The sequence below is a fragment of the Littorina saxatilis genome, linkage group LG7 (genome assembly GCF_037325665.1).
Source record: "Littorina saxatilis isolate snail1 linkage group LG7, US_GU_Lsax_2.0, whole genome shotgun sequence".
Taxonomy (NCBI): domain Eukaryota; kingdom Metazoa; phylum Mollusca; class Gastropoda; order Littorinimorpha; family Littorinidae; genus Littorina; species Littorina saxatilis.
In genome coordinates this window covers 31,298,092-31,308,599 of record NC_090251.1, presented here as the reverse complement: position 1 = coordinate 31,308,599, position 10,508 = coordinate 31,298,092, and the positions used below count along the sequence as shown (strand labels likewise).

Here is a 10,508-nt window from a genome sequence, read left to right as displayed (position 1 = left end):
AGTAGAACCAGTGGCATTCTCAGAAGTTAGAGTCGAGTCAACGAAAGGAGTGGTATCGTTAGAGAAAGGAATTTCAGTCACAGGCAGAGTTGAGGAAAGGTCGTCAGGCAGAGTAAAGTCACTCCAGGAAGTCTTTGCATCACCGCTTGCAGAGGTTACAATTTCACCTTCTGACGTAGAGAGTGTGACGTCACCTTCTGGGGTAAGCTGCGTCGACGCACTCACTGTCGTTGACCTTTCGGCGTCTTCGATCGCGTAACCGCACAGACCTCCGGTAAATCCTTCTGAGCATGCGCACCGAACCTCCCTCCCTTCCGGCGTGCATGCACCGCCATTCTGGCAAGGATTGGGCTGGCATGAGTTCGGGGTCTCAGCTTCCCTAACGCTGCACATCGGTCCCGAAAAGCCAGACACACAAAGACACGACTCTGTTCCATTGACAGAGCTGCACGTGCCTCCGTTCTGACAGGATATGCTTGTGCAGGGGTCAAGGTCGGGAGACACAGCTTCAGCGGTGGACATTGACGAGTCTTCGACCGGTTTGGTTGTGACGTCACCTGGTGTAGTTTTGACGTCATCGGTGGTGGCTTTTATAGGGCCCAGGGTCTGCAATGTTCTTACTATCGTTTCTGGTGTGGTTGAGACGGCGTCTGCTGTCTCGGCTTCGAGTTCACACATCTTTCCTGAAAAACAAAGAGAGCAATGTAAAGTGGGAACTTGATGAAGGAAGCAAACATAGTTCTGTGTGCGCGCGGTGTGAAGGAATAAATCATACATGCAAACTCACCAGCCAGCACACAAGCAGACAGATATTCACACACACACACACACACACACACACACACACACACACACACACACACACACACACACACATGCATACACACACATGCACACACACAAGCAAACAGATAAACACACACACACACACACACACACACACACAGACACACACACACACACACACACACACAAAACATCCACACTCATCCTAACCTCTACCCGGACCTCTTCTTGAACCTCCCCTGCAAAAAAAACCTGCCGTACCTGAAAATGCGGGTAGACACTGGCAGGTATAATCGTTGATTCCATCCACACAGCTACCTCCGTTGCGACAGGGATTGGAACTGCACTCATCCACGTTGATCTCACAGCGCGTTCCGTCGTAACCCTCATCGCACAGGCACTGGAACCTTTTCCCGCGTATTACGCACAGCCCATTGTTCACACATGGGTCTGGATCGCATGGGCTGATGGGTTCAAAGAAAATCTTAGTGGAGGCTTCTGGCAAGATGGCAGTCTTTGTGGTGAGCTCTGACACCGTGTCAGTCCGCGTGGTGATTCCTGGTGACGTGTCAGACTGTGTTGTAAGTTCCAGCACTGCATCCGCCTCTGTGGTGAGCTCTGACACTGCGTCAGTCCGTGTGGTGCTTCCTGGTGATGTGTCAGATTGTGTTGTAAGCTTCCGCACTGCATCCGCCTCTGTGGTGAGCTCTGACACTGTGTCATTCCGTGTGGTGATTTCTGGTTCGAGGTCTATTGGCGTTTCACAGGCGTTTCCAGAAAACCCCGTTGCACAGATGCACGCAAGCTCACCCCTGGAATCGTCCAGAAAGCAAGTAGCTCCGTTCTTGCAAGGATTGTATGCAAAACATGGGTCAGGTTTTGTCGTGGTATTCATCGTTGGGGGCGGTTTAGTTTCGTCTGTGGGAAGCTCTGTTGTCGTTTCAAGAACCTGGCAGAAACCACCCGAGAAGCCTTGGGGGCACATGCATTCTACCTCTCCAGTGATATCGCTGAGGAAGCAAGTGGCTCCGTTTTTGCAAGGGTTGTAGGTCCCACACGGCTGTAATGTGGTACTTGATGACACTGACATCTCGGATTGTGTTGTGAGTGGTTCTCCTGAAGAAGCAGCAGTAGCAGGTGATGCTGGTACCGTGCTTACTGTTACTGTTTCTGTGGTGAAAGTGTCCTTTGTGGGCGACACTGCTGGGCTTGATGACTCCGTGGTCGAGTCTTCAATTGACAGTTCAGTGGTGAAAGTGTCCTTTGTGGGCGACACTGCTGGGCTTGATGACTCCGTGGTCGAGTCTTCAATTGACAGTTCAGTGGTGAAAGTGTCCTTTGTGGGCGACACTGCTGGGCTTGATGACTCCGTGGTCGAGTCTTCAATTGACAGTTCAGTGGTGAAAGTGTCCTTTGTGGGCGACACTGCTGGGCTTGATGACTCCGTGGTCGAGTCTTCAATTGACAGTTCAGTGGTGAAAGTGTCCTTTGTGGGCGACACTGCTGGGCTTGATGACTCCGTGGTCGAGTCTTCAATTGACAGTTCAGTGGTGATAGTCGCGGTTGTCGCAGACTCAGAGGCAGACATAGAGGACACTGTTTTGCACAAAACTCCACTGAACCCTTCTGCACAGATGCAAGCTATTTCCCTGGTTGTGTCATCTATGTAACAGGTTGCTCCGTTTTGACAAGGGTCGTAACGTCCACATGGTTTAAGCGTTGTAGATGGAGACGTTGTCACTGACGGTTCAGTAGGAGCCATTGAAGCCGTTGTTTCTGGCTTTTTTTCAGTGGTGACTGTTGTTCCAGACGTTTCCTCTTCCGTTAGTGCTGTTGAGGTGGTAGCATCCGTCACAGGCGACACTGTTGGGCTTGATGAGTCAGTGGTCGACTCTGCCGTGGACAGTTCAGTGGTGGGAGTCGCGGTTGTCGCAGACTCGGAGGGGGGCTTAGAGGACACTGTAGGTACTGGTGTTTTGCACAACACTCCACTAAACCCTGCAGCACAGACGCAAGCTACTTCCCCGGTTGTGTCATCTAAGTAACAGGTTGCTCCGTTTTGACAAGGGTCGTAATCTCCACATGGTTTAAGCGTTGTAGATGGAGACGTTGTAACTGACGGTTCAGTAGGTGCTATGGAAGCTGTTGTTTCTGGCTCTTTTTCAGTCGCGACGGTTGTTTCGGTCGTTTCTTCTGCCGTCGGTGCCGCTGCGGTGGTTGCATCCGCCTCAAGCGTTGTTTCCGGAGCTTCTGTCGTCAGGCTTGTGCACAGTGTGCCTGTATAGCCCTCTCTGCAGACACAGAAGAACTCTTCGCCGCTCTGCGGGACGCACGTGCTACCAGTACCGCAAGGGTTGGGTTCACAAGGGTCGGCCCTTTTCTCATCCGCAACGGTGCATCGTTTCCCGGAGTATCCAACCACACACAGACACCTGAAGTCATCGCCGTCAGCAATGCAAGTGCCCTCGTGCCAGCAGGGATTGGGGTCGCACAGGTACGCATGCACCCTGCACAGTTCACCGGTGTACCCTTCTTTGCACTGGCACGAGAACTCTTCGCCCTCAGCTGTGCAGGTGCCTCCGTTTTCACACTTGTTGGGTTCGCAGGGGTCGACCTCGTCCGGTAAGTATCCCTTGCAGTGCGGACCCGTGTAGCCCTCAACACAGACACATCGGTAGCTGTCCCCTACATTTTCACACGTCCCTTCATTCCAGCACGGATTGAACTCGCAGGGGTCAAAGGCTTCAGTAGGTTCAGCCACGTCACAGCGAGGACCGGTAAATCCTTGTGCGCAAGAGCAAGAGAACTCTCTACCGTTTAGCGTACAACTTCCGCCGTTCAGGCAAGGGTTCGGTTCGCAGGGACTCTTGACCTCACACAAAGATCCCGAAAAGCCTTGAGGACAAGAACACGAAACCTCCCTTCCCTGCGGGGTGCATGTCCCTCCGTTCAGACACGGGTTCGTCCCACAAGGGTTCGTAGCGTCTGGCAGAGCGTCAATAGTTTGGCACAGCGATCCCGATATTCCTTGCAGGCAGGTGCACTTGATTTCTGCGTTGTCTAACGAGCAAGTTCCTCCGTTCTTACACGGGTTAGGACTGCAAGCGTTCGACTCGTCAGGCTCAGCCTCCCTTGTTTGGCATCGGTCTCCTGAGAAACCTGCAAGACAGTTGCAGTCATGCGTTGACCCAAACTGTACACACCTTCCTCCATTCTGGCAAGGATTGGGAAGACAAGGGTTAACAAAATCTGGCTCTGGGTCTTTCACTTCGCAAAACTGCCCAGAGAACCCTTCAAGGCAGCTGCACAGAGCTCTACTTTCCTCTCCCGGGATGCAGGTCGCTTGATTCTTGCAAGGGTTTGGTTCGCAAGGATCGGAAGACAAGCTGCTCTCGCAAAAGTCACCAGTGAAGTCTCCGAGGCAGAAGCATTTGGCTTTGCCACCCGTATTCACACAGAAACCTCCGTTTTGACAGGGATTTGGCGCGCAGGGATCGCCGAAGACCTGCGTCACTATGTCTGCTGGTCTCGGTGTGGTTGTAGCTGATGGCGACCCTGCTACCGTCGTCGATTGTGTTGAAGACTGTGTCTCCACTGGTGTTTCACAGGCAGTTCCAACAAAGCCTGCTGGACATAGACACGCTAGCTTGCCGGTGGCGTTATTGAGGAAGCAAGTAGAGCCGTTCTTGCACGGATTGAACGCTAGACACGGATCAAGTCTTTCGGTTGAGGATTTAGTTTCAACTGTAACAGGTTCTGTTGTCGTCGCTGCAAACTGGCAAAGAATTCCTGAAAAAAATTCAGGGCACATGCATTCTATCTCTCCAGTGATATCACTTAGAAGGCAAGTAGCGCCGTTTTTGCAAGGGTTGTAATTCCCACACGGCTGTAACGTAGTGCTCGGCAAGACTGTTGTTTTCTTTAGATCTGTCGAGACAGGTTCTGCTGTAGAAGAACTGGTAGTAGCAGACGATGCTGCTACAGTGGGAGCTATGGACGTTTTTGTACGTGCTGTTGTGGACTCTGTTGCTGGTGACACTGTTGTAGACGTTGTTGTCGTTGGTTCGGTTGCTGGAGTTTGTGTCGTTGGGCTTGAAGTCGACGATGCTGTTGTGGACGCTGTTGCTGATGACATTGTTGTAGACGTTGTTGTCGTTGTTTCGGTAGCTGAAGTTGGTGTCGGTGGGCTTGAAGTCGACGATGCTGTTGTGGACGCTGTTGCTGATGACACTGTTGTAGACGTTGTTGTCGTTGGTTGGGTTGCTGAAGTTTGTGTCGTTGGGCTTGAAGTCGACGATGCTTTTGTGGACTCTGTAGTTGAAGGTTCCGTTGTGGGCGCGGTCGTTGATGTTTGTGTCTCACACAGAGTGCCAGAAAATCCCACGGGACAACGACAGGCGAGCTCTCCGGAGCTGGAGTCGAGATAGCACGTGCCTCCATTTCTGCAGGGATTGTACCTCTCACATGGGTCATCCAATTTTACCTCACAGTTCGACCCTGTACACAAATAAAAAGTGTGAGTTTAAAACTAAATACAGCGTGCTGCTTCAAAGATTTGTGTTTTAGAGATCTAATAAACAAAGAGAAGTAAGCGCTCTAAATGCATACAACTACGACATGTGTAATAGAGTAAGTGGGAGTGATTCGAAAACATTCTCCTGGCACCTGAGAGAATAACAAGCATTGAAATGAACAAGCGACTTTCATCCTCAAACTTTTATTTCCTTTTTAGAGTTGTGTTCCTGGCCGGGCCCATCCATCCGTAATCCCGAGCGCACAAGCACGTGCGCTTATTTGTCACAGAAAACTACGGTATCAGAGTACAGTAAACCTGTTACAATGAAGTAATCTAATCAGTCGCAGAAATTCTAACGAAAGGCGTTCGTGCATGCATGTGTGCAGGTGTCTGCGTCGTTGCTGTTCGTAGTCAAGGTCTGCCGATCGGGTCAAAAATTCAGCAGTAACTGTATATGTATTATTTAAAAAGAAGCTCAGACAGCGTCTTACTACCTACCTAAACCAATAGTTCTAAAATAATCAGGAAAAGGAATAAATCTCTCTCGCTCAACACACAGATCTCTGCTAATAAGACTCACTTCTTGTGTCTAACTAAACGAGAAGCTTTTAAAAATAATTAGTCCCACAGGAAAAGGCATAAATACCTCTCCTTCAACACACCTTCACAATTTCCCATGTCTACATAACACCCCCATTCCACTCACCTTCACACCTTCCCATGTCTACATAACACCCCCATTCCACTCACCTTCACACCTTCCCATGTCTACATAACACCTCCATTCCACTCACCTTCACACCTTCCCATGTCTACATAACACCCCCATTCCACTCACCTTCACACCTTCCCATGTCTACATAACACCCCCATTCCACTCACCTTCACACCTTCCCATGTCTACATAACACCCCCATTCCACTCACCTTCACACCTTCCCATGTCTACATAACACCCCCATTCCACTCACCTTCACACCTTCCCATGTCTACATAACACCTCCATTCCACTCACCTTCACACCTTCCCATGTCTACATAATACCCCCATTCCACTCACCTTCACACCTTCCCATGTCTACATCATACCCCCATTCCACTCACCTTCACACCTTCCCATGTCTACATAACACCCCCATTCCACTCACCTTCACACCTTCCCATGTCTACATAACACCCCCATTCCACTCACCTTCACAACTTTCCATGTCTACATAACACCCCCATTCCACTCACCTTCACACCTTCCCATGTCTACATAACACCCCCATTCCACTCACCTTCACACCTTCCCATGTCTACATAACACCCCCATTCCACTCACCTTCACACCTTCCCATGTCTACATAACACCCCCATTCCACTCACCTTCACACCTTCCCATGTCTACATAACACCCCCATTCCACTCACCTTCACACCTTCCCATGTCTACATAACACCTCCATTCCACTCACCTTCACACCTTCCCATGTCTACATAACACCCCCATTCCACTCACCTTCACAACTTTCCATGTCTACATAATACCCCCATTCCACTCACCTTCACGCCTTCCCATGTCTACATAATACCCCCATTCCACTCACCTTCACACCTTCCCATGTCTACATAACACCCCCATTCCACTCACCTTCACACCTTCCCATGTCTACATAACACCCCCATTCCACTCACCTTCACAACTTTCCATGTCTACATAACACCCCCATTCCACTCACCTTCACACCTTCCCATGTCTACATAACACCCCCATTCCACTCACCTTCACACCTTCCCATGTCTACATAACACCCCCATTCCACTCACCTTCACACCTTCCCATGTCTACATAACACCCTCATTCCACTCACCTTCACACCTTCCCATGTCTACATAACACCCCCATTCCACTCACCTTCACACCTTCCCATGTCTACATAACACCCCCATTCCACTCACCTTCACACCTTCCCATGTCTACATAACACCCCCATTCCACTCACCTTCACACCTTCCCATGTCTACATAACACCCCCATTCCACTCACCTTCACACCTTCCCATGTCTACATAACACCCCCATTCCACTCACCTTCACAACTTTCCATGTCTACATAACGCCCCCATTCCACACAACCGTTCTAGGTCCCGTTTCCGTACCGACCAAGGACGGCTGCCACAACAATCATGGAACGCTTTGAGCAGCGTCTGACCATAGTGGCAGCCCGTTCCTTGGTCGGTACGGGAACGGGACCTAGAACGGCTGTGTGGAATGGGGGTGTCAACGAGGGGCTTTAAACTCATGACATAAATCTATCTCTTTCAACACACAATTCTATGCTGAAAAAAACGTACTTCTCAAGACTAGCTAAACGAGAAGCTTTTAAAAACAATCAGTCCTACAGGAAAAGGCCTAAATCTCTCCTTCAACACACAATTCTCTGTTGAAAAGACTTAGTTCCCATGTCTACCAAAACGAGAGGTTTTAAGGCAAAAAAAAATTTTGGTCTGTTTACGGTATCCCGACCGACCCTATTTTTTCGCGCGACCCTAGACTTTTTTTGGCATTTGGGGAAAAAAAAAGAAAAAAAAGTGTTTTTTGTCCAAAAAAAACTTAAAAATATGGTTTTTTGGAAGAAATTTTTTTTTTTTTTAAAAATCCCGACCGACCGACCCTATTTTTGGGGGGCCTATGTTACCGTAAACAGACTATTTTTTGTTGTTGCCTAAAACAATCATGCAGAAGAAAGCATACATCGCTCTCCTTCAACACACCTTTCTCAACTTCCCATGTCTACATAAACTAGAGGCTTTAAAATCATGGCATGAATCTCTCTCTTTCAACACACAGTTCTCTGCTGAAAAGATTTACTTCTCATGTCAACCCGAACGAAAGGCTTTTAAAAACAATCCTGCAGGAAAAGGCATACATCTCTCTCCTTCAACACTACACAATTCTCTGCTGAAAAGATTTACTTCCCATGTCTACCCTAACTAGAGGCTATAAAAACAATCTTGCATAAACAGCTGTATATCTCTCTTCTTCAACGAATCTTTCTCAACTTCCCAAGTCTACATAAACGAGAGGCCCAAGTCTACATAAACGAGAGGCTACATAATCCTACAGGAAAAAAAGGCCAAACATATCTCTCCTTCAACACACATTTCTCACCTGAAAAGCCGGACGGGCACTGACACGTGTACGAGTTGTCGCCGTCCACACAGCTCCCCCCGTTCTGGCAGGGCTCGGACTGACACTCGTCCACGTTGGTCTCACACAGTTCGCCCGTGAAACCGTCGTTGCAGATGCACAGCGCCTCCACAGCAATCTCCACCACGGTTTCAAAACACAGCGCCTGATTTTGACAGGGGTTGGGCTGACAAGGGTTGGCGGCCTGACACAGGGGTCCAGAGAACTCGATGGGACAGTCACAGGAGAAGGAGCCTTGGCTCAGGTTCGGAACGCACGTGCCCCCGTTGACACAAGGGTTGCTGACCTGGCACGGGTCTGACACCAGTTCGCACAGCTGGCCTGTGGAAGGGATGGAGGCTTGGGGTTAAAAAGCGTTCCTTTGCACGAGTCGCGTTTCTGTTAGCGAATAACCATTACAGTCCCTTATAGGCAAAGAACCTGAGGGACAGGAACTATCATCATCACGAGTAACGTTTAAATGATGGTTCGTGTACTCCGGCACAGAGACTTTCTGTCGTGCAATGTAGACACTCGTTAACGAAGTTAACACAAGTTGCACAGTCTATGTGGACTGTTTGATACAATACTTAGGGTTTTAGATTGACACACACACACACTTCTCGAGATAGTAAAGTGTTCTATGTCTATGTGAATCAAGGTAACATAAAGGCACGTACCAGTGGTTCCAGCGGGGCAGAGACACTGATAGCCATCTGGGTAGTTGACACACAGGGCGCCGTTTTGACAAGGCGAAGAAGAACACGTCTCCCTCAAAACCTGGCAAAGTTCCCCTGAAGACAAAATATACTGTTGAAAACTTTCTATACGATAAGATAAGATAAGATAAGACAATTTAACGTCCATTTGTATTTTACACAAACATGGACAGTTTTCTTTTTGGCACCACATCGCATTTCTAATAACACAAAGATACGATCAAAAAGCTTTATCGAACATAAATACACTACTCAGTACTGAGATCTATGTATTGCATACGTTTTATTTTGGCGAGAGTTGTAGCTATTGTGGCTTTAATAACACCACAAAACCATCACATTGTGTCAAAATGGCAACAGTTGACAATGCTTGATAATCGGACATCTGCTGACGGAGTTTGTTAGCCGAAAATTAGCAGTAGCTACAAAAGCATAACCATAAAAATGTTGAATAAGTCTTGAAAGACAATACTGAACATTGCTCGCTCTTTACGTTGGGCACCTAGGATGTTCCCGTTTGGTGAGCGTTCAAATGGAAGGGTGTTTGTACTGTGTGTAAAAGCCTGACAGTATCTGTGATGGTTTACGGGAGGCTTACTGTGCCTTTAAGCCGAAACTCTTTACAGTGAAGTCGACGTTTCTCAGAAGGGGAAGGAGCGAGGTTTTTGGACAGTTTGATGTCCAACATGCAAAGGCTGTAAAATATCCCCAACGGAGACATGCATGCTTCAAAAAATTCCTTTCAGTTAAAATAATGATGGGTAAGTCGTATTTTGAAGTGGTCTAATTATTTTTTTATTCTCTCACTTTCCTGTGCGAAGAATGTTGGAGTACATTACTGTGAAAATAGATAGGTCCAGAAAGTGCCTTTTTCACAACCTGTACGTGTAACGTCATCAACGGCATCTTTTAACTCACCCGTTTCCAGGACCCACACGTCGTGTGTACCTGGAACAAACCTCTTCGACGCGTACGGGTGACGTCGAAATCTACTAGTACACGTACACGTACACCACGGCTTGGCTTCATGTAGTACGTGTTTGTGGACCTCTGTAATGCCTCGTCAAAACCTACCTTCAGTGTTTTCTGGGCAGTCGCAGGTAAACCCAGCGGTCAGGTCCCTGCAAACACCACCGTTTTGACATGGGTTGCTCTCGCACTCGTCAATTTCCTCTTCGCAGTTTTTCCCTGGAAAATAAAGAACAGCTTATTAATTCCTTAGTTATTAATGATGGAGCTATAATTTGGAAAAAAACATAAATAAACTTTCTTGGAAAGTCTTCTTCTTCTTGTCGTTCGCTGTTAGATCGTCAGTCCGG

General features: G+C 48.3%; 1 protein-coding gene across 1 annotated transcript in view; it reads right to left on the bottom strand.

Moving 5' to 3' along the window:
- LOC138970177 (mucin-19-like) overlaps positions 1-10,508 on the bottom strand; it is a 59,550-nt gene that overhangs the window by 19,360 nt on the left and 29,682 nt on the right. The window contains exons 11-15 of the mRNA XM_070342669.1: positions 10,264-10,377; positions 9,151-9,264; positions 8,453-8,812; positions 1,048-5,283; positions 417-683 (exon numbers count right to left, since the gene is read on the bottom strand). Coding sequence (XP_070198770.1) covers positions 417-683; positions 1,048-5,283; positions 8,453-8,812; positions 9,151-9,264; positions 10,264-10,377 — 5,091 coding nt within the window. The remainder of the gene's footprint in view (positions 1-416; positions 684-1,047; positions 5,284-8,452; positions 8,813-9,150; positions 9,265-10,263; positions 10,378-10,508) is intronic.